Genomic DNA, 24,840 nt, shown 5'->3' with positions numbered 1-24,840 from the left:
GCACCGTATGGGCCTCTATGCCCCATATCCAGTTAATGGTGCAGAGTCTGATCCATAGTAGTTACTTGGGGAATAGCTGTTGGATAAAGGAATGAATGACAATAGTTTCACATAAGCCAAAGGATTCCATACCTTTTCTTGCCTTCTGTGCTTTATTTGGTACATACTCAATATACTGAGTGTGACACTCTTCCTGTAAGAACGGTGCTCAAGCCTCCTGCAGAACCACCTAATGGGTGTGTGTAAAAACTGGATTCCTGGGTCCCACCCCAGACTAGTGAGTCAGGAGGAATCTCTTGACCCAGGAAGCAGTACTCTTAATAAATCACCTGCAGGTGATTCTTTTCTTCTGTGCTTCTAAGGTTTGAGTTGAGAACCACTGCTCTAATAGGTGAATAAACATTAATATAACAAATTGCAATACAGTTATAGGGAAGGAAGATAAAGGCGTACCACAATAGAAATACGTATAGGGTAGAATTCATTCATCCATACAACACTTGTCAAGGCCCATCACGTGTCAGGCACTATTCTAGGCATGAGCGGCAGAATAGTGAGCCAAGCAGGCAAGGGCTTGGTTTCATGGTGGTGGGGAGGCGGACTAAGTGAATTTATAGCTGTGAATTGTGATAAGCGTCTGAAGGAAGATACGAAAGCTAATGTTATGGGTAGATAGCAACGGCCAGGAGATGGGCTTCTCTGAGGAGGAGTTTACTCTGAGGATGGAAGACTGAGAAGAAAATCACCTGTGTGCACTCAGGGGTGGGCATCAGGAAGAACTGTACAAAGAGAGGGAGCTCATTTGTGAGAGACTTGCCACAAGGAGGGAAAGAGCTTGGCCATAGTGGAGTGGTTGAAAGGGACATTGGTGGAAGATGACACCAGGAAGAGCAGAGATGAGATTACACAGCCATGCAGTCCCCATGGAGCACCTGAGATTTCATGCTACGTTGAGGGGACAGCAATCAGAAGCCTTGTGATGCCATATGGTGCAGTTTGTGCTTCAGAAAGATCAGCTGCTGCTATACAGAGAACAAACCAGAAAGAGGATGAGAGGGGTCCCAGGGAGGGGATAATTCAGTCCAGGTGGCAGTGGCCTGCACAGACAAGAAGTGAACTGCTTCAAGAGGGAAAACCAAGGGTGGATCCTGAAAAGGAAACAGAAATGGGTGGAGGGTCATGAGGAGAAGACAACTGGGTGGACAGTGGGAGATGACCAAGGAGGAGGGAGCAGTCCTGTCCATTCTAAATGGCTTGTTGGGTGGTGAAGGGCCAGGAAGGTTTCCATGGTGGGGGCTTGAGAGATTAGAAAGTGGTCCCAGGCAGACTGGGGCAGGCAAGAGAAAGAGGAGTGGACGGAAGGGCCTTCCTTGGGGAGGTTTCAGTCTGACAAGGTTCAAAGATAGTACTCTGAACAGCACCTTGATAATTGTAGGTTTATAATAAATTCTTGTCAAATATGTAGGTGTGCCTTAGATAGGGAAGGCATGCACACAGTGGTTAGCAGTGTGAACTGCAGAATCAAAATACTTCAGAGACTAGCTTTGCCATTAACTTTGGCTCTCTGAGCCGCGGTTTCCTCACCCGTGAAGTGGGAATACAGATTGAGTATCCCTAATCTAAAATTCCAAGGTGCTCCAATTGACGTGACACTCAAAGGAAATGCTCCTTGGAGCATTTTGGATTTTGGATTTTGGGATTGGGGGTGCTCAGTCAGTATGTCTAATGCAAATATTCCAGAATTTGTAAAAATCAGAAACTTGAAACACTTCTAACGCCAAACATTTCAGATAAGGGATCCTCAACGTAATAACAACAGTATCTGCCTTTGTAGAGATACTGTGAGGCACAAAATGATCCATGCAGGGCACTTGGCATGGTGCCTGATAGACATGAGCATCTAATGAATATTGGAGGCAGTGTTTGTTCTAAAGTACTCGAGCAGTAAAATAAACATAATATTTGGACTTGAAGTGCAAATATTATGTGGTTCTGCAAGGGAGTCTTAACCTTGAGCCTGACTAGTTAGGTCAACTCAAGCATCTTACTGACTTGTGCCCTCAGTTTCCTCATCTGTAAAATAAGCAAATTTGGATAATGTTACTGGTTTCTAAAGTAGCTCCTGGTTTTAAAATATTTTGATTCCAGTGCGTAGGATGTTAGCATCCAATGATGACAACGTAGTTCCTCATCTATGCAGTTTAAACTAGATGAACCATGTTTGCTGGTGTAATAGCTCAGCAGTGGAAAAACAACATATACTTCCTGGTCCAATACCTGAAAGAAATTAGGTGTATGGATAACAGCAACCCTTGGCTAAATCTGACTGTAGACATGTCACCTCATCTAATAGTAATATACAGGACTGGAGTGGGAAGAAAAGACTTGTTAAAGATGATTATCGTGGACTGAGATTATTTCAAGCCTATTTAGAAAACCATTTTTATTCTAAGTGAAGCAAACTCAGTAGACTGACAACGTTATTGCTGCAATTCGCTAACCAAAGTGTGTTTCTTAAGTATGCAAACATGAATCATAGGGTTCTGAAGTCAGCATTCTCAGGTAGTTTAAAAGGATGAAAGATTTGAAATCTGTCATTTCATTTGTTGCAGAAATATGACCAAGATAACCACCCTTTTCTTCAGTGCCTCTTAACATGAAGCACTGAACATTTTTCTGACCTTAAATGTAAATGAAACTTCCAAGCCTAATCTTGTAGTGTAATAATTATAATAACTAATATTTACTGCATTCTTAGGTGTACTTTGCAACTAAATACCTTCCATATATTCTCAGTTTAATCTCTGCAACTCAAAGAAGCATTTTGTGGCTCAGGAACCAAGGTTCAGAAAGATTTGTATCTTTCCTGAGATACTTTGCTAACAAGACCACTAAATACATGGGTGTCTTTGTTATATGATTTGGGATTGTTGCAGCCCACCAGTTTTGGAAACCAGAAACCCTCTGTGGTCAAACAAGATTAGGTTTATTTAACTTATTGGGCAAGAAAAATGCATACCCATATTGCCACAGGGAAGAGAAATGAGTCGATTTGGTCTTGTGCTGGGTGATTCTAGTAGGCATTTAGGGAAGCAAGAGCCCATTTTCTTTTGGGTGTTGTCAGGAAGTGGGATCAATTTGGTGTCTTGGTAATTTTTATCTAAGAGGTGGGAAGATTGAATAGGGACTTAGATAGTCATCAGTAAAGAAAGCAGAGTAGCTCATATTAATTGGAAGAGGGGGACATTATTTTGTGGCACAGAGGGTTCTCATACCTGTCTTGGTTCAGACTCCATTGTGGATTGTTTCTATCTTGTTCTTCCATGGTCACAGAGTGACCTTGTCTGAAAATTATTTGCATAAACAAATTTTTGCTGAGTTATAAACACTCAAACAGTATGGCCTGACTTGTCAAATCTCTGGACTTTGTTTATTCCTTTTCCTTCTTTCCTTCCTTCAACTCTCCCTTCCTGTACCCACTTCATTAGTAGTTAATTTTTGCCTTCCGAAGAATAATCAAACAATCTAGGTCCTGCATTCTTCTCTGGTAGAGTGTCAGCATACGGAAGTTTTCAGATCCGGAGGGGTGTAGTCTTGAATCCCATGTCAGCCACTTGACAACTACTTGACTTTAGGCAAATCACATCATCTTTTTGGCCTATCTTTCCACATCTTTAAAAAATAGGAATTTATTCCATTGTGTGAATGCACCAGAGTTTATTTAATCTTATTCACCCACTAAAGGACATTTCCATTATTCCCAGTCTGGGTCTGTTAAAATAAAGCTGTTATGAACACTGGAAAAAAAGTAGGAATGATAATTACCTTTCAGGGTGTTTTGAAAATTAGGGATAATTTACATAAAGTGATTGGAACACAGGGTTCAATCACAAATAGTGGCCACCATTAAAAAGGCATAAACATTTGTCAAATGTTTATTTGTTTATACTCTATAATTTCTAACAGTTATACTTTTTATATAACACACTATTAGATTGTGGAAGGTAACAGAAGGTGGGAAGAGCCAAACTTTCTGAGTGTGATTATCTACTACTGAATGTTAGTTATATGGTAAAACTCGCTATAGTTATTGTTTTATATATTTATTAAAAAGTATAATAAATAGATGACATCGTGCTATGCGTTTAACTAGTGAAAAACACAAGATCATTTTAAAGTTCTTAATGGTTCATTCCTGATAAACTTTTATGAGCTACAGGCAAGAATGCTATACTTATAGACTGTGCAGAAGGAATGACTATCTGATGAGGGCTATAAAGAAGAAATGGAAGATATACAAAAACTATTTTTATTGTAGGGGTAGGAAAAGATCTTGTTAAATATTTCTGCTAAAGATTTGCTTCTTATATACAAGGCCAACATCAGGGTTAAATCAGAAGAATCAATACTAAAATTAGTTCTGAATTGTAGGATGGTTTATGTTTTGTTTTTCTCTTTGTATTTTGCTACATTTTCCAGGTTTTCTACAGAAATATTATATTCATGATTAGAATAAAAAAATGTAGTCTTCTAAAAATCCTGTCTTTTTCTGAAGTTGCTAGGCCTCTCAGCCATGGTTGTCAAAATCTGGACACCATACGTGTGTGTATGTGTGTACACAGCCTTGCCTGTGTACATGTGTCTCATAAAACATCCTTAAGCATGTGCTAGACATTAAACAGTCTTGGAGATTCTAGTTCAGAATTTACCTCAATTGTGTGAATTATGGAAATTCATGGTTCATCACAGATGGTTGGGATGTTGCCAAGATACAGTCTAGCCTCCTTTAGTGTGTCTCTGTTTTATGTGAACATTAATAACTCTGTTCCAGGAGAAATACAATTAAAAAGCATCCTGTACGTGAAAAAAGTTATTACAAATGACTCACTTTTTGTGTGGTTCCTTCTCTCCTTTTTTCCCTCCTATCCTCATGTTAGAAGTCCGGCCTTCATTTTCGACACACAGATAATACTGTCCAGTGGTTAAGAGCGATGGAGTCTATTGGTCTCCCCAAGGTAAGCCTTCACACACTGGAACCTGAACTGGAAAGGCAAAGAGGTAGTACACAAACACCTCTTTATGAGCAATGACTTTGGAGACTGGGTTATGTTAATGTAGACATGAGGAATGTGAGGACTAAAAAATATGGAAAGACTTATCCAAAGTAATGTATGGCAAGAACTCAGAATGAGGGATGTGCACAGTTTGAGAGTAGCCAGGTAAAAGTGTGTACAAAATAAAGGCAGAACAAGCTATAGCTGGTAGATAGTTGAGCTATCTAAAATAGCCAACTCCCTTTCTTGTTTTGCTATTTATACATAAATATTCTGAGTCTCAGCCAGTTGTGGTGGCTCATACCTGTAATCCCAGCACTTTGGGAGGCTAAGGTGAATCACTTGAGGCCAGGAGTTTGGGACCAGCCTGGGCAACATGGCAAAACCCTGTCTCTGTTTAAAGAAAAGAAAGAAAGAAATCCCGTTGTATTAGTATATATTTTATTACTGTAATTATTATAAATTTATTTTTTGTAAATTATTGTTGTTATTATTTCAAGACAGAGTCTGGCTCTGTCGCCCAGTCTGGATTGCAGTGACTTAATCGCGGCTCACTACCACCTCCACCTCTCACGTTCAAGTGATTCTCCCACCTCAGCCTCCTGAGTAGCTGGGACCACGGGCAAGTAGCTGCTCCACGCCCAGCTAATTTTTGTTTTTGTTTTGTTTCTGTAGAGACAAGGTCTTGCCACGTCGGCCAGGCTGGTCTCAGACTCCTGAGCTCAAGCGATCTGTCCGCCATGGCATCCCAAAAGTGCTGGGATTACAGGGATGAGCTACCACACCCAGCCTATAAATTATTATTATAAATCATTATATCACTTGTAAAGGCTAGGGGGTTATAGCTCTTACTCCTAAAATAGATCTCCTAAATATAATTTACTCAGCAAACAGTGCTTGTTAAATTCGAAGAGCAGGCATCCTAAAGTCTGTGAGAGAATTAGTCAAGTGAAGGAAATGAGGAAATAATTACATTTGATAAAAATTGTAGAACTATTTTTTAAACTTGTTATTTTGAAATAATTATAGAATCACAGGAAGTTGTAAAAATAGTACTTCTATGTGTATCCTTCATTCAGCTTTCCCCCGCTGGCGACATCTAACTGCAGTACATGTTAAATTGACGTTGGTGTATTAATGTAAACTAGACTACAGACCTTCTTCCATTTTCACCATTTCACATGCAATTGTTTGTGTGAGTGGGCTTGTGTGTGCATGTATGTGTGTTTCTGTGCACTTTTATCCCACAAATAGATTTGTGTAACCACCACCACAATCAAGACACAGACCCACAGAAGAGTGGTCCTTCTGATTGCATCCCTCCCCCAGCCCTGTTCCCTAGCAACCACTAATATATACTCTGTCTCTGTAGTTTTGGCATTTTGAGCACAATATATAAGTGTAATCATATAGCAGGTATCCTTTGAATCACATTGTTCCACTCTGTATATGGCTCTTGAGACCCAACTGGGTCAATAGTTTGCTCCTATATGTTACTTAGTATGTGCAGCTATTTTTTTTTTTTTTTTTTTTTTTTGAGACAGTCTCACTCTGTCACCTAAGCTGGGGTGCGGTGGCGCAATCTCGGCTCACTGCAGCCTCCGCCTCCCAGGTTCAAGTGATTCTCCTGTCTCAGCCTCCCAAGTAGCTGGGGTTACAGGTGGGCACCACCACACCTGGCTATTTTTTGTATTTTTAGTAGAGACAGGGTTTCCGCATGTTGGCCAGGCTGGTCTCGAACTCCTGACTTCAGGTGATTTGCCCTCCTCAACCTCCCAAAGTGCTGGAATTACAGGCATGGGCCACCATGCCTGGCCTGTACAGCTATTTTTTAAACATTATTTAGGAGTGGTCTCGCTGGAGGTCAAGAGGATAAGCTACTGACTTATGAAGACCTCTGTTGTGCCAGGTGTGCAATGAAAAACACCCACCACCACAGAAACAGAAGATTCCTTAAATGTAATTTATTAATGCCTATTTTTAATATAATTATGCTCATATCTGTTTTAGGTCAGTCTCATTTTATCTTGAAATGATCAATGTTTAAATTTTGTTCTGCCATTTTTAATCAAACTATTTTGTCTTCTCCTAAAATGCCCAGAACATTAAATGCTGTTTCCTTCTAGAAACTGGCTGTAATACATAATTCATGTTTCTGGATTGTGATTTAGCAACTACTAACTAGAGACTGGGTGATAAACAGATTAATAAAAAAGGAATTTAAACAGAATTGTTTTGTATAAGACAACATCAAATTCAGATCATTTCATTAGATTTGATAGATCTGATGTAAACCTTTTCAAATTGTGTGTATTTAGGGCCAAACAAATGGTGTTATGTAGCAGGTTTTATTTTAACGTTGGTTTTTATTATGAAGTCATTGATATATTGCATTGCAGGGGCAAGAGACTGTATACTAAGTTGACTTTGATGTATCATGTTTAACTAGTATCCTTTCATTTATCAATAGTAAGTGCTTACTCTGTGCTCAGTATCATGCTAGGTGCCGGAAATACAATGCTGCATAAAACATTCTGGTGAACGATAAATTGATCTCATCTCCTTGCTGAAGGAAGATATTTATAATGGCTTTCCAGGAGAAATATAAATATAAAAGGTTCTTGTTTAAAGAAAAGGGAAGAGGCAATTGTAGTTGTTCTCTGCTTACATAGAGAACTTTAAACCGGTAATACTCTTTCTTGTTGTTTTTTGAGACAGAGTCTCGCTCTGCAGTGGTGCCATCGGCTCACTGCAAGCTTCGCCTCCTGGGTTCAAGTGATTCTCCTGCCTCGGCCACCCAAGTAGCTGGGACTATAGGTGTGCTCCACCATGCCCAGCTTTTTTTTTTTTTTTTTTTTTTAATTTTTAGTAGAGACGGGAGTTTCACCATGTTGGTTAGGCTGGTCTTGAACTCCTGACCTTAGGTGATCTACCTGCCTCTGTCTCCCAAAGCACCAGCATGCCCAGCTAATACTCTTCTGAATTTAGGGATCCTCTTCTCATTGACACTTTAGTAGCAAATGTGTTAAAGGAAAAGTGGAAAGGCTTTTTAAATTTCTTAGGCTACTGCCATTTCTTTAAGTACTTAGTAATTATACATTTTTGTAGCTCAGGTAACTTTGCTTCTTTCTTTTCTCAGCTTTTCTCAATGACCAACAGGAAATCGCACTTGAGTATCAAGTGCTACCATATGATACATGATTTTAGTTTTTGATGTCAGTTTTTATAAAATATTTACTTAAATAATATCTAAATGATTATCTTAATTTTAAACGCCTCAAGCTTAATTATTTTTTGTGTGTTCTTAGGAACAGAGAAATTTGGTGCCTCACTCTGAAATCTGTTTCTTTTGTTGGTTTGTTTGTTCATTTGTTTTGTTTTGAGACGGAGTTTTATTCTTGTCGCCCAGGCTGGAGTGCAGTGGCACGTGCTTGGCTCACTGCAACCTCTACCTGCTGGGTTCAAGCAATTCTCCTGCCTCAGCCTCCCAAGAAGCTGGGATTACAGTCATGCACCACCATGCCTGGCTAATGTTGGCTAGGCTGGTTTTGAACTCCTGACCTCAGGTGATCCGCCCACGTCAGCCTCCCAAAGTGCTGGGATTACAGGCGTGAGCCACTGGACCTGACCTGAAATCTGTTTCTTATCAGGCTGTTAGTTTCAAGTTTAAGAACAAGAATATGAAATAGTATGTATGATAAACCCCCGTGACGCACATTTACCTATGTAACAAACCTCCACATGTACCCCAAACATAAAATAAAACATTTTAGAAGAAGAAAAAGAGTGTGAAGGTGTATTCAAAACTTTGATGTTCAGACCTTTCAGTCTAGTGATTTCATATTTAGATGATTATCCAAAATAATCAGATGCTCAGAAAATACATAAATATTCATCATGGTAGCTTATAATAGGGAAAAATTAGAAGCAAAACAAATGTTCAACCATGGATAACTGTCTAAGCTATGGTTCAAAAATATAAAAGAATCATATACATCTATTAAAAATAATCTTATAGAATAATGAAGGGGATGGGAAATAGTTGTGTTCTGTTAAGTGTTTTAAACAGGTTTACACTAAGTACAATTTTGTTTTCACATGCACACATATATATAAACCTAAAAAAATCAGAGACATACAGAAAAAAAGACCAGAAGAAAAATAGGGACAAAATTGCTAATAGTGACAATCTGGGAGGTGTGGTCATAGGTGTTTTTCCTTCACACCTTATATACTTTCCAGATTTTATTTGGTGAAAATGTATTACTTTAAACAGATTTTTTTAAATGTGTATGTGTTGTATATGCCTGTATGCATGTGTACACAGAGCACATATGACAAGATTTTAACAATGCAATAAAGTGGCTAATAAAAAGGACACCCTTCTCAGGCCCATGGGACCTCTGGGAAGTCAGGCGTGTGAAGGCTATAGGAGGCAGAGCCCACATGTGCTCATATGCCTGTGAAATGAAACACTGCCACTAACACTGAGGACACAGCCTTCTTGGAGTAGCTGTCTGGGGACCCCACTATCCTCCTGTGGACCACTCTTAGGCGTGCTGTCAGGCCGGGGTCCAGATACGGTGATTGGTCTATCTACAGCAAGATGAAGCAATGGCGGAGAGGTTACTCTATATTTAAATAATTATAGGATAGCAAGGACAATCAAAATAGGATCATTTTGGGAAGTTAAAATACTTGTGAGAAGCAAAACATATAATAAACATTGTTTCTTTTGTTTTCCAGATATTTTATCCAGAAACAACAGATGTCTATGATCGGAAAAACATACCAAGAATGATATATTGCATTCATGCACTGAGGTAGGGGAAAAATGCAGCTAAAAGGCGCTCGAAAAAGTAGATTTAAATAAAACTAAAATTTCAATTTTAAAAGAGGTTTTAAGTTACTTTAATAGTTTGAAGAACTTTTTATTAGATTCCATTGTTTTGGATTTGCTAACACAAAATTAAAATAATGGTCACATATAAGTAGTCCTTGAACTTGAAAAATGTTTTTCTGATTTTTAAATCTAACTCAAATTAGAAAACCAGAAAATGAATGAAACCCATTAAGTAAATAAAGAGAGAATTTAGTTTGAAACTTCTAGAAATCCAACTGTAATGTACTACTATATTCTTGAGTTATGACCTAGTTTACAAACATAATGCGGATATATCAAATGAGCAGCTTTAATAGTCATTATAATTTTGGTTTAATGAGTTAAAATTATAATTCAGTTCAATTCTTATAGATTAAGAAAATATAATGGTAAGAATACTTTCTTTTGATCTTTTGTTCAATAGAATTTGTACCCTAAGGATAAAGAAGAAACATAGTAGTTGGTGTAAATTAGTCAAATCAAGACATATTCATTATTTTAAAGCAGTTGTTCAATAACTTGAATTTTGAAAATGCTGAAATTCTGCTAGTTCACAGATTACATTTTATCTTATTGGCCTGGAAGAAATTTGATTTTTAGATGGTAACAAAGATTATTCTAAAAATCCAGTTTGTGGCTATTATCTTGAGTATACACAGGTAATGGTTTTGGAAGATTTCATGACTGATTACATTTTAAATTGCTTTTAGAACATCTGCCTTGTGTTTTTATCACTAGAAGTCATTTTCCTGGCAGAGTACTCTGCCTAGAGGTTTACGTTGACTTCTTCCTGGCTCTTTTCCTCTCCAAAGGAAAATGCTTCTACAATAATTCATGGTGGTGTTGGCTTTCTAGAGAAGAAATTTGATTATGTCATGTAATTTGACTTTTTCCCCTAGTCAGTACTTACGGGATTGCTTTGGAAGATGACAGTTGCTAGAAATAGAGACCAAGTGTAGGTGCCTTTGCTATGGTTTTTTTTTATTCTAATAACTTAGAACAACTGGTTAAAAAAAGAAAACAACGATAAAAACAAACCTACTTCAATGCTGCCTTCTCAGATGTGGCTAGAGTATCACTGTGCCACAGGTTTTCTAAAAGCTGCTTGTGCAAAGGTGCTTATGTTGAGGAATAGTTTCAACCTCTGTTGCCCAATATTCTTTATTAAATATTTTTCAGATCTTAGAATGATCACTTAACACTGTAGTTAGTACTGGGTCTGTGACCTGCTAAGCCAGCCACCACTAGTTAATGCCATTGCTGTATGTGTGCATCATAGTGCTAATCTCTAGTTCTGTCACATGCTCATGGGCTATCTTGTATAAGTGTCAATTGATTTTCTGAAGTAGGCAACTGGGACCTTCATGTTAAGGAACTTATAAACAAATGGTATGCTAAGTTCCTTTCTAGTGATATCATGGTTCTCCTAAAGGAGCTATATAGAGCTGCACTTAGACTGACATGAGTGTTTGCCATGGTGTTAACAATGGCTTGAATAGCTTGGTAAACAAAGAAAAAACAACTTTTCGTTTATTATTGCCAATTGTATACAAATATTGATGTGACATTTTCCAGGACTGTGTTTTTTAGTTACTCATCCTAGACATCTGCATTACTTTTACTCATCCTGGAGAGGATCCCTCCTGGGGCATGTCATTCACCAGATCTGATCTTAAGTAGGATATTTTATCTTCAAAAGCAGTATTTCTTTAGTAAATATCATTCTCCTCACTTTTCTTTGTTCTAAATTATTGTATAGCTGCCTCTCACTATGGAACTGAGAAGTCCCAAGTGTATCTGAAGCTTTTTCCACCAAAACTTGCTCCTGCTGTGATTTAAAATGCAGTCAGTCACTCAAAAGGAGGCTGATATTCTGTTTTGCTGTGCAACACACATTTGGAAGCTGAGGAGCAATCCTCTAATAAATACAGTTGGTTTAATAAATACTCTTGCTGCATAGTTAGAAGTGATGATGGAAATGAACTAACATGTCTTCAGCTTTTATATCCTGGCTGCAAATACAGCACTGCTACTGTATTTGAGAGTTGTTATTACCTGGTAGAGTAATTAGGCAGGTCAGAGATTCTGATTATAGCCCAGAAGCTAGCAAGGAAATTTCCTCTAGGAAGTTAAGCTTGCCAGGCGCTCCCTTCTTCCTGCCCCAGCCTGTGGACCTGACTTGATCTAAAAAAGTTAGCTCTTAGCCCTGACCAAACTTGTCTCCTATTCCCTGTCATCTTGATTTGGGCTTAACAACCTAACTTCTCCTGGGTGCTTACCCTTGCTTCCTGTTTGTATCTGTGTTTCCCTCTTCCTGCCTGCCCCTCACCTTTTCGTTTTATTTCTGATCCCAGTCTCGTGTCCTACCACTCACCAATCCCTGTGTCAGTTTAGCTTGGTGTTCTCAAGCCAGACTCCATGAACATTACCACAGCAGCAAAGGGGGGAAATTCTCAAGCTTCACCTAATGTAGACAGACTCAAGTTAGTGGTGGATGGCACCTTTTTTTTTTTGAGATGGAGTCTCACTCTGTCACCAGGCTGGAGTGCAGTGGCGCCATCTCAGCTTGCTACAACCTCCACCTCCCAGGTTCAAGTGATTCTCCTGCCTCAGCCTCCTGAGTAGCTGGGACTACAGGCATGCACTACCACACCCAGCTAATTTTTGTATTTTTAGTAGAGACGGGGTTTCACCATGTTGGCCAGGATGGTCTCGATCTCTTGAGCCTCATGATGTACCTGCCTCAGCCTCCCAGAATGCTGGGATTACAGGCATCAGCCACCACGCCCGGCCACATCATTCTTTTTCTAAAGAAATGTTTGTCTTTTTCTCATTTTTTTCAAAAGTAATGTATGCTCATTGTGGAAAAAATTGGAACATTCTAGAAGAATGTTAAAGAAAAAGCTAAAATACCCACTATCTCAACACCAAGTCAAAAACCACTGTTACTATTTTGATATCTTTGAACTTAAAGTGCATACTGCCTATGGCATGTTTTATTTTTGTGGCTTCTTTTGGAATGTTATAAAGCCTCTGCCTTGAAAAGGAACCAGTTCGAGAGTGAGAGCTTTGCTAACTAGTTACTATACTAATTTCTTAAAAATATCTGGAGGCCTTTTATGCAAGGATAAGAAACTTTTTTTGACATGTGGTTTAGTGCCCACTTTATTAAAGATTTATAAGAAATGATATTAAACAACTGTTATTTGTTTAAACAGTCATACAAGTGAATTCCTTGAAAGAATTGAAATGATCTAGTAGAACTAATGTTTTGAGTACTTCAGATACCTTAAAGAGCAGGTGAAATGCCCAGGTACGTTATTACAAACTTACGACAGTGGAAGCTATTCTGTAAGGCCCATACTGCAAGTTTCACTCATTTTGTTTATTATTTATAACTAGTTTTGAGTTGTCCTAAGCTATTATGTTATTTTGATACCTACCCAGAATTGACATAATCTTCATGGCACCAGAAACAAAAGAATACCCCTTCAGACCTGCCATGATTACAGATCTGGGTTTCAGATGGATCACCTGTGGGTCAGAACATGGTGCAACTTTGGGTTCTTCTCCTATGGTGAGTCAGACCCTGGCCACAGGCATTCGGCTAAACTTTCCCTGTGGTTTTTGTTTTTTTTTTTTTTCTTTTTAAATCAGACTGCATTTAAGTATCTGGCTTTCAGGTAGGTTTTTATTTACAATCTGGTCCCCACCCCTGCCCCACTTCCCCATCACCCTGAAATAATTTTCTTTCTTAAGTCTCACTTGACCAGCATTGTATAATCCGTTGTCCTGTCATGATGATGTATTGGCCTGATCCATTAACATTATTAAAAGCTTATGTATGCCTTTTAAATATATATATTTTTGAAATTAGTTAGGCTTTCTAGAGTTTTTCATCCCCTGGGAGACAAAAGATTGACTGTATCCAGTGATCCTTAGGCTTTGGGGCTGATTTATCTTCTCAGATCATGTTTCTAGTCCTGCCTCCTCTTAGTTAGTGGATGTGACCACCAGTGCTAGACCCTCTTTCTACCCGGTGTTTCTGTCACCACCTATGCTCCTTGGTTCTTCCTTATCTTGGGGCACTTCCTTTGTTTTCTGGGACTATTTAGTTTACTCAAAGTTCCTGGTCTTTATTCTTTCATGTAGTATAAATAGTATAAAAATATCTATTTATAAACAAATATAGGCCAGGAATTGTGGCTCATGCCTGTAATCCCAGCACTTTGGGAGGCTGAGGCAGACAGATCATGTGAGGTTGGGAGGTTTTTTTTTTTTTTTTTTTTTTTTTGAGACAGAGTCTCGCTGTGTCGCCCAGGCTGGAGTGCAGTGGCGCGATCTCGGCTCACTGCAAGCTCCATCTTTGGGTTCATGCCATTCTCCTGCCTCAACCTCCCAAGTAGCTGGGACTACAGGCGCCCGCCACCACGATCGGCTAATTTTTTTTTTTTTTGTATTTTTAGTAGAGATGGGGTTTCACCGTGTTAGCCAGGATGGTCTTGATCTCCTGACCTCATGATCCGCCTGCCTCTGCCTCCCAAAGTGCTGGGATTACAGGCATGAGCCACTGCGCCTGGCCGAGGTTGGGAGTTTAAAATCAGCCTGGCCATGATGGTGAAACCTCGTCTCTACCAAAAATACAAAAATTAGCCAGGTATGGTGGCAGGTGCCTGTAATCACAGCTACTTGGGAGGCTGAGGCAGGAGAATCGCTTGAACCTGGGAGGCAGAGGTTGCAGTGAGCCGAGATTGTGCCACTGCACTCTATCCTGGGCAACAGAGCGAGACTCCATCTCAATTTTTTTAAAAAAAGCACGGTGGCACACACCTGTAGTCCCAGCTACTCGGGAGGCTGAGGCAGGAGAATGGAACCGGGAGGCGGAGGTTGTGATGAGCCAAGATCGCGCCACTGCACTCCAGCTTGGGCAACAGATTGAGACTTCATCTCAAAGAACAACAACAACGAAAAAACAGATATAGAAGGAACAAAGTACTTGTGTTTTAATAATGCTCCCCAACTTGTTAAAGTCAATAGAAATACACTTTCTCTATTTATCTCTTTTTTTATTACAACTTCCTTTTTGGACACTGTATATTATTCTCTTGATTATTGTTTTGAACCTGTGGCCTTTCTCAGACTTAACCAAGATTAATATCTCTTTCTTTTTGATGAACCGGATTGTTTCAGCTTGGTCAATCTGAGCTCTTTCTGGCCCACTTCCTTGTCCTTCTAGCACCGTCCCTGACATTCTTTGAAACTGACATTCTTTGAAATATCCTTGTTTGTGGTCACAACGGGATGTTCCAGTCCTATCCTGATTATTTCTGCTTCGAGATGTGGAACCAACCACTCTCTAGGGAATCCTCTTAAAAGTCGGGTGTTTATATTGGTTTTTCAAATTTAACCTTATTAGCTTACTGGATTCTGCTTTTCTTGCTGTCTGGTTTATTTGACCATTGAGATTCTTCTATATGGGCAGCCACAAACTGAAGCCGTGTCTGCCTCTCCTCTGTGATAGGATTACTCTTCCTGCTGCTGATACTGTAGCTGTGTCACAGCCGCCATGTTTTCAGGTGCAATGGTGATGCCATGGCTCTGGCAGACCCACTTCTGCTTCACCAGCCGTCGGAGTACCCTGGCAGTTTTGTGGAGGAGAGTTCATCTAGCCAGCTCCCACACAGCCAGGTGGCTGTCTTGCTTCCCAGGTGGCCTTTGAACCTGCTCCTCAGGCATTAATGCATAACTTTCCTTGTCTTCACACTCTGTTCCCCTAGAACCCTTTCTTCCCTAAGAAACTGATTGAACCCTTATATCAGATTGATTATATCTCTAACAGTGAACATATTTGCATTTATAAATAAGATTTCTAAAGACAGTTTCTTAGCCCAAAGGACAGGCTCTATTCCTAGGTTCTCAGAAGGGATATCTGGAGATGGCAGTATTTGGGAGTAAGGTGAGGGAGGCAGTTGCACCTGCTTATTTCTTTCAAGTCCTTCCTTGTTCAGAATTCTCTCTGTGCTCTGAACCATTCCCTTCCCTTTCCTCCTCTTTCTGTCCTAAATTAGTATAGCTGTTGTGCCTTTCTATCTTCCTAAATTCTGAGCTCTTAAGAGTCTGTGAACCACATCTTGTTACCTCATACAGCTTACGTGCCATTGATTCCAAGCTAAAGTCTCTGGAGTTTGCATATTTAACTCTTCAGGAGGTTTAACTGAACTAATTTCCCTATGATAAGGCTGCCTCAGGATTCCTTTGCTTTGGGGCTGAAAATTAGGTATAGAACCCTGGATTTTGATATGATATTTGCAGTGATATATGTGACTAAGATGGAAAATTTTGGCTCAGTAAATAAAACTATTTCAAACATGGAGTCTGTGTGGGGAAATTCTGTGTGGGGAGATTCTTGGCATTGGAAAAAGTAAGAAAACCACTTTCATAGGTTATCATTAAGCGTTTGTATACAAAGGACACATTTTTATAACAAAGAATAGTAAGAACAAAGGCTAACACAAATGGAGCTTTTAACTATGTGCCTGGTACTGCACAAAATACTGTGCTGGTATAATCTCATTTTATCTTCATAATGTATCTGTGGAGTGGTCACTATTATTAGTCCCATTTTATTACCAAGGCAGTTGAGGAATAGAGAGGCTGCCAAAGGTCACACAGTTAGTAAAAACCAGGAGGTGTGAGAAATGAACCTGTGCTATTATGAATTCAGCCAGCCAATGGCTTCAAAAGAAGTCAATTATTTCCCTACTTCTAAGAAAGTTAAAAGAACACCGGTATCAGACTTGAACTTCAGCACAGGCCTCTCAGCTCTTATATTTAACATGTTTTAAATGAGGAATCATGGAACTTGAGAACGGGAAGGGCCTTCGGAAGTTATTGTAGTCTAAGTCATTCATTTCACAGATAAGGGAACTGAAAGCTTGGGTGACGTGACTTGCTCTTAGTCACGCATTGAGGTTTTACCAGTTTAGGGGCCAGGATTCAGGGCTTCTGGATTGTAGTCCCGTGGTCTTTCCGCTCTACCATGAGGCTTTGATATACAAACATTCATCCCACGTGTTATGGTACAAAATGAGCTGCACATAATGCGATCCAAGGAAGCTGAAATAAATTTAGCTGCTGCCTTTTAAGTTTGCATTTCATTACTATAGTACCTTTTAGTGTATATCTTGAAAGTAATAGAAAAAACTAATACCACTAGTTTTATCTTGAAAGTGGTAGAAAAAACTAATGCCATGTGATATTGGCAGTGAGGTATGTGACTAAGATGGAAAAATTTGATTCAGTAGATAAAACAACAACAACTACTACTACTACTATCTACTACTTTCATGATATACACTAAATGGTATTTTTTAAAACTTTCTTTATTGCTTCCTGGACTTTAAGTGAGATATTGTTTGTATAAGTAGGAGCACGTGGGTCAATGAGACGGTAGCTGCCTCTGAGCAACCGCTCCGTTGCTGGCCTCACGCAGCTGCACAGGTGTGCTGTAGCTTTTGGTGTGGTAAGAGGCTTGCTACTTCACAGAAAGTGCTCCCTTAGACATGAGAAGCGAAGGTGACATTAACTCCATGACTACCTTTGCAATGTTCTCAGCCCTTTGACTTGGCTGTTAGGTACCAAACAGTGCTTAATAAAGTAACTGTTGAAGAGCTACATGAGTTTGGTATTTTTTCTGTTCAATGGGCTTTTTTTTTTTTTTTTAAGATTAAGACTTGATTTCCTATATACTTCAGGTAATGAGCAGCCTCATTTTAATTTAAATGCTTGGGAAAGAGTAGTTTGCTATTGCTGTTTCTTTTCAGCATGGGAAAACTGGGTAAACACAGTTTCCTGATAAACTTTTGCCCGTTTGAGTAATCGGCTGGGAAGCACCTCCCACACAGAGATTAGGTATAAAACGCCCACACCATGAAAAGTGATCTTTCCAAAGCTAACAGTTTAAACCTCAACATCAGTGATTTTAAAAAAAAAAAAAAAAAAAAAAGATTGAAAATTGAGGCCAAACAGAAACTATACAATATATATTTTAAGTTTTTAGTAAATGAGATTTTTTGATATATGCAAATGAGATCTTTACCTGACCAATATTAGCTTAAGAAAATATCAGACTTAAATTTAAAAGCAAAGATTCTTCCATCTTCAGAAAGCTAACTTCTCAGCACCACCTTGTGGTAACTTTTATTTAAGCCAGGATGTTTGTTTATTGTAAGATTTATATTAATATTACATTGTACAATGGAGAAATAAAAAGTGAAATTGGAAATAGCTGTCTAACTTCTTTATCATCAAAGGGGAAAAATTAACACTTTGGTATAAACATTTTAATTCATGTTACCATCAAACCTATATTTTGTGGTAGCCTAAGTACCTTAATTTAGGGATAGCATGGTAGAGAAAAATTTTTTGTTGGGGTTTTTTGTTTTTTTTTTTTGAGACGGAGTCTCACTCTGTTGCCCAGGCTGGAGTGCAGTGGCACCATCTTGGCTCACTGCAAGCTCCGCCTCCTGGGTTCATGCCATTGTCCTGCCTCAGCCTCTGGAGTAGCTGGGACTACAGGCTCCCACCATCATGCCCAGCTAATTTTTTGTATTTTTAGTAGAGTCGGGGTTTCACCAGGTTAGCCAGGATGGTCTCAATCTCCTGACCTCATGATCCACCTGCCTCAGCCTCCCAAAATGCTGGGATTACAGACGTGAGCCACCGCGCCCGGCCTTGTTGTGTTTTTTGAGATGGAGTCTCACTCTGTCATCCAGGCTGGAATGCAGTGGCACAATCTTGGCTCACTGCAACCTCTGTCTCCCCGGTTCAGGCAATTCTCCTGCCTCAGCCTCCTTAGTAGCTGGGATTACAGGCGTGTGCCACCATGCCCAGATAATTTTTGTATTTTTAGTAGAGAAGGCGTTTCACCATGTCGACCAGGCTGGTCTCGAACTCCTGACCTCAAATGATCAGCCTGCCTTGGCCTCCCAAAGTGCTGGGATTACAGACATGAGCCACCGTGCACAGCCGAGAAAAATATTTTTATATAGAAGCTGTTCCGAAAATAGTAATTAAATGAATGAATGGATGAACAGAGCATAATGTGAAAACAGTTGCATCAAGATCATCAAGCACAGCTGTCTTATCCCCTTTCCAAAACTGACATGAAATTAACTACAGTAATAACTTTTAAAAAATACATTTGCGATAAAAATGCCATCTACTAACCAGAAATTTGAACAACTCCTAACATGAAGTAAACAGACAGAATTCGATTGACTGAGAAACAAATTGGGAGAAGATCACAGCCCACAAAACGCTGGGGGATGCAGCAGAGGTAGGAGCTGTCGTGAGGTTTGCTCCACGCAAAGGGGGCAGCAAGGAAAAGAAGAACTTCAAAGTGAACAATCGTCAGGCTGGGACCAGCAGAACTGTATGGCCCTTCCCTAAAGCAGCAAGTGTAGGTACTGATAGCAGGAGAGCATGCCGGTACCCAAGACAGCTAATGACCTCAAGAAGGGATAGAGAGTCCCCAGCCTGAGAAGGAAAGACTCTGGTTCCCTCGTGGCATCAGTTCCATTGCTCTCTACAGTTTCTTAATGCTGGCTCCTGACATGGGGATCTGCAGTGAATGACCAACAAAAAGCAAGTCTCAAACACCAAGATGAGCCCCAGATCAGAAGATGCCAGACATTTGAAGGGAACTGACACTGAAGGAAGCATTGGATTCACCAAACAGAACCAAGACTCGAGGAACAAATGAAAATATTAAAATATGTGCAATTGATGATTCATTCAATTTATGTTCAACAAATATTTATTGAGCACTTACATTTATACATGGAAGAACCAAAGATAAAACTCTAAGAAGGAAAATTTGGTATAGATAAAATCAGAAAAACAATTAATAAAATTTACAGATAACTAAATTATTGGTGGATATAATAAAAAAATGAAAGCATGAATCTAAAATTCTAAATTATCTCAACATTCCATAGGTGGGAAAGTTAGAGGTGGAAGCATATAAAGGATAGTAGATACCAATTAGCTTAGGCTTTGATGGAAAAATGTAAAAGTATGTTAAAACTTCAGCAGGATATTAGTGTAGGTAATACATATTAAAGATACAGCACATTAAGTACTTGAAATAAATATAAAATTTGTTGCTTGAAGACATTTTATGGATTCTACTTACATTTTACTGCAACATTTTCTACATTTCACTGATTTTTTTTATAGTTTTCTTTGTAAATTAGTTTAGGTATATTTTTGAATTTGTAAAAAGAGGAGGAAAGTGCAAATCAGGTACTATGAAAGAAATTGAGGTGATACAATTATACATTTTTGATTATTCATCTATTCTCATTTCTTTTTTTTTTTTTTTTTTTTTTTTGAGGAAGGGTTTTGCTCTTGTTGCCCAGGCTGGAGTGCAATGGCATAAATTCGGCTCACTGCAACCTCTGCCTCCCAGGCTTAAGCAATTCTCCTGCCTCAGCCTCCTGAGTAGCTGGGATTGCAGGCATGTGCCACCATACCCAGCTAATTTTGTATATTTAGTAGAGACGGGGTTTCTCCATGTTGGTCAGGCTGGTCTCAAACTCTCGACCTCAGGTGATCCGCCCGCCTCAGCCTCCCAAAGTGCTGGGATTACAGTCGTGAGCCACCGCCCCTGGCTATCTATTCTCATTTCTTAAATTATGGCTTGATCTCCACTCACCTCCCAAATTCTTTTGCAGTTTATCTTGCCTGTTAAATTCTGTTTAATTTTGTCATTCCCATTACTAGAAAGGAGCAAGTGAAGAGGTTGACATTTCATTGTTCCAAGTAATATGAGCACCCTTTTAACTGGAATTTTTTCCCCATGTAATAATGAGTTGAGAATTGGTTCATAAAATATTATGGTTTTGAAAATGTCAGCATGGTATCTTAATGATCTAGCTTTAATTATAATGACTTGTTGGCATGAACCTTTGGTAGTAAAGTCCTCAGAGGCTGTGTAAAGTAAACAGTTTTATATCCATGATAATCTCTAAAGACCTAGAACTTTAACTAAGGAATGTATCCTGTTTTGCTAGTTTGGAATTATGAATACATAATGGCTATTTCACTTTGAAGAATGTTCAAAGTCTAATATAAAAGTTTTTCTTCTGTGGATAAGATATAAATATCATATTAAAATTTAGTATTAAAACTAATGTTACACATACGGTTAAAAAAAAAAAAACATTGGTCTTTGTCCTTTGCTTTGGTTTTAAAGGAAAAGCAGGAAAATAAGAGGCAAATTATTTAAAATTCGAACATTCATTAATAGGCATTTCCTGGAAGACATATGAATGGCTAATGCATGTATGAAAAAATGTTTACCCTCACAACTACCTTAAGGAAATGCAGATTTAAATAACATCTTGTTGCTATCAGTTGCTAGTCCCTTGAAAGATTTTATTGATAATATCCTGTGGTGATAAGGGGACAAAGAAAATGGCATTCACATGTATTCATGGTCTAGTGGGCCATACCCATCAGGGGGTTCTTAGGTTTAGCTAAATATTCAGATTCACCCACCTGTCATAAGCCACATCTGGCACCTGTTGCTCAGAAGAGAGGCAGCCGGGATAGCCAGCATGCTGGCAGGTGTTTGCTTTTCAGTGGGAGCCTGCATGACACTCCACATAGTTCTCCATACAGCCATCTGGAAGCCGCCATTCTCTTTGGTACTCCAAGTTACAACTTTGCTGCTAAGGAGGGGGTTTGAACCTTCCTAGCTTGTAAGTCTCATGCCCCCAGGAGCCAATATCTATAGTAACCACTGTACTGCATAGCTTCCCAGTTCTCTGCAAAGAACATACCAGTTATAAGAGTCATTGAACCCAGGAAGGCCCAAAGATATGGTACCTATTAGGTATTTATGGTTTCTTCTCTCAAGATACAATTTATCAATTGGGTTACTTTTTCCTAAGCAATGATGCTTATAACACAGTTGACAGTATAGGTTCCTAAGAGAACAGAGCTAGAAAGTTAATCAAAGGTCAAATTCTCACATAAAAGGAAAAAGGATGTTTTTTAAGCCTTTACTCACAAAGAATATATGAGCATAATCTCTTTTATATTTTTTATTTATTTTATTTTTATTTTTACTTTTTTTTTTTTTTTTTTTTGAGACAGAGTCTTGCTCTGTCTCCCAGGATGGAGTGCAGTGTCATGATTTCAGCTTACTGCAAGCTCCGCCTCCCGGGTTCACACCATTCTCCTGCCTCAGCCTCCCTAGTAGCTGGAATTACGGCACCCACCACCACGCCCAGCTAATTTTTTGTTTTTTGTTTTTTGTTTTTTGTTTTTGAGACGGAGTCTCGCTTTGTTGCCCAGGCTGGAGTGCAGTGGCGCGATCTCGGCTCACTGCAAGCTCCACCTCCCGGGTTCACACCATTCTCCTGCCTCAGCCTGCCGAGTAGCTGTGACTACAGGCGCCCGCCACCGCGCCCGGCTAATTTTTTTGTATTTTTAGTAGAGACGGGGTTTCACCGTGTTAACCAGGATGGTCTCGATCTCCTGACCTGGTGATCCACTTGCCTTGGCCTCACAAAGTGCTGGGATTGCAGGCGTGAGCCTCCGCACCTGGACCGAGCATAATCTCTTTTTAAGATCCCATTTGGACAACATACGTTGAAAACTTTTATTTTGTGTGTACCCTTTCAAGCTGGTAGTTTTGTTTTCATGGCTTTATTGTAACAAATAAGAAATATGCACAAAGATTTGTCTGTGTCTATATGTAAGTAGGTTTACTAAAGCATTGTTTGCCATAGTTATTAATTAATAACAATCTAAATGCTCAGCAATTGCTTAAGAAAATTATAATACCTTCATATTCTAGAATAATATATACATTTATAAAATAGGTATGTCCAGAAACAACTTCAAAAGAACATATATATCAAATTATTTAGTGTGTAACTGAGTGGTGATTATCTGTGTAATTTTTTAAACCATAAATCATTAATTTTTAACTTTGATCATGTATTTGGTCAAATAATTGCTTTTCATAAAAATCATCAGAAAATTGGCCAGGTGTGGTGGCTCATGCCTGTAATCCCAACACTTTGGGTGGCCGAGGCAGGTGGTCAGAAGTTCGAGACCAACCTGGCCAACATGGTGGAACCTCGTCTCTACTTAAAAAAGTACAAAAAGTAGCTGGGCTTGGTGGCATGCACTCGTAATCCCAGCTACTTGGGAAGCTGAGGCAGGAGAATCACTTGGACCCAGAAGGCAGAGGTTGCAGTGAACCGAGATCACGCCACTGCACTACAGCCTGGGTAACAGAGCAAGACTCTGTCTCAACCAAAAAAAAAAAAAAATCAGAAAATTATTGTCAGTTTTAATGCAAGCTACTTACATTAAATGACTGATCATACATTTTAAGAGTTTGTTTTAATATCATTGAAAACGCTTGATCTTCAACTTTCTTAATGCATTTAATGAAATTCTACGTTCTATAAACTCTGGAGCTCCATCTCACATCAACATCTGAAGTGATAATTTTGAAGTACTTCAAGCCATAAAAATAATTCAGTTCACTTTCTCATATATACTATTACGTGAAACTATGACTCAGTGATAAGGGTGGGAAAAGCACATATAATTTTGATAGAATTTAGATGCCAGCTCTCAAGTTCTTTTCTCAGGTTATGGGTAGGTTAATGGATGCCATCATTACTACCTTATGGATTTGTTTTTAAATACATCCAATTTATTCTCCATCTTCCCCTTGGGTAATATACACACATCATAGTTTAACATTACCTCACCCACTGATAGTCTTGACACTCTATTTATTGGTTTAGAAAATGTAAAACAAATATTTCCTCAAGGGGTATGTGGTACTTGGAGGAATATTAAAAAGCAAAATATTATTCATGCTGTACCTTCAATAAAATAAGAATTATGTGAGGAATATCCAAAGAAATGTTTATTGCATTTGTTACCTGCTGTTTTGTATTAGCTGTGTTTCTTGTTCTCTGTACAAATGGATGATGCAGAGTTAGCTGGCTCTGTAGAAGTGCTGTGGAAGTGGATTACAGAAGACCAGTCTTTGGGACACAGATTGGAATTCTGATCCTGGCCTCACCAAGGACTCTGTTACCTAGGGACTCAGTTTCCTCATCTACAAAATTAATAGACTAGATATCTCTTAGATCTTTTTCAACTGAAAATACTATTAATAATTATGTAATTTTTAACTTTAAGACTTATGATGATAAAATTTCTGATAATTTTGTGGTTTTTTTTTTCAGTTTATATCTGTTCAAACTAGGAATAGCACCCCAGATCCAGGATTTGTTGGGCAAAGTAGACTTCACAGGTACTACTCTTTATCTTTGTAATTTTTTACAATCTCGTTATAAAAAGTACCAATACCTGGCCGGGTGTGGTGTCTCACACCTGTAATCCCAGCACTTTGGGAGGCCGAGGTAGGTGGATCACAAGATCAGGAGATTAAGACCATCCTGGCCAACACGGTGAAACCCTGTCTCTACTAAAAAATACAAAAAATTAGCTGGGCGTGGTGGTGGGCACCTGTAGTCCCAGCTACTTGGGAGGCTGAGGCAGGAGAATGGCGTGAACCCAGGAGGCGGAGCTTGCAGTGAGCTGAGATTGTGCCACTGCACTCCAGCCTGGGTGACAGAGTGAGACTCCGTCTCAAAAATAAATAAATAAATAAATATTTAAAAAGTACCAATACGTTTTTCCCCCATTTTGATATTATTGGTTTCCCTTATTCCTGTATATTGGTGAGAAGAGAAAACAGACCTATCTTGTTTGTTCTTGACTCAGTTCTCCTTCCCCATGTTTGTGAAATGAGAAACTGGCTGGGTTCTTCCTAAGGCTCTTGTTTAGAAATAACCCCACTTC

General features: G+C 39.1%; 1 protein-coding gene across 5 annotated transcripts in view; it reads left to right on the top strand.

The window, feature by feature from the left end:
• The window catches only part of IQGAP2 (IQ motif containing GTPase activating protein 2), a 310,003-nt gene that overhangs the window by 165,730 nt on the left and 119,433 nt on the right, over nucleotides 1-24,840 (top strand). For all 5 annotated transcript variants that reach the window (XM_007975849.3, XM_073014669.1, XM_073014668.1 and 2 more), the window contains 3 exons: nucleotides 4,938-5,015; nucleotides 9,801-9,877; nucleotides 24,222-24,289. In XM_007975849.3, coding sequence (XP_007974040.2) covers nucleotides 4,938-5,015; nucleotides 9,801-9,877; nucleotides 24,222-24,289 — 223 coding nt within the window. The remainder of the gene's footprint in view (nucleotides 1-4,937; nucleotides 5,016-9,800; nucleotides 9,878-24,221; nucleotides 24,290-24,840) is intronic.

Source organism: Chlorocebus sabaeus, chromosome 4, assembly GCF_047675955.1.
Source record: "Chlorocebus sabaeus isolate Y175 chromosome 4, mChlSab1.0.hap1, whole genome shotgun sequence".
In the NCBI taxonomy this organism is placed as follows: Eukaryota; Metazoa; Chordata; class Mammalia; order Primates; family Cercopithecidae; genus Chlorocebus; species Chlorocebus sabaeus.
The sequence above is the reverse complement of the archived record's forward strand: the minus strand, read 5'-3'. Positions and strand labels throughout refer to the sequence as shown.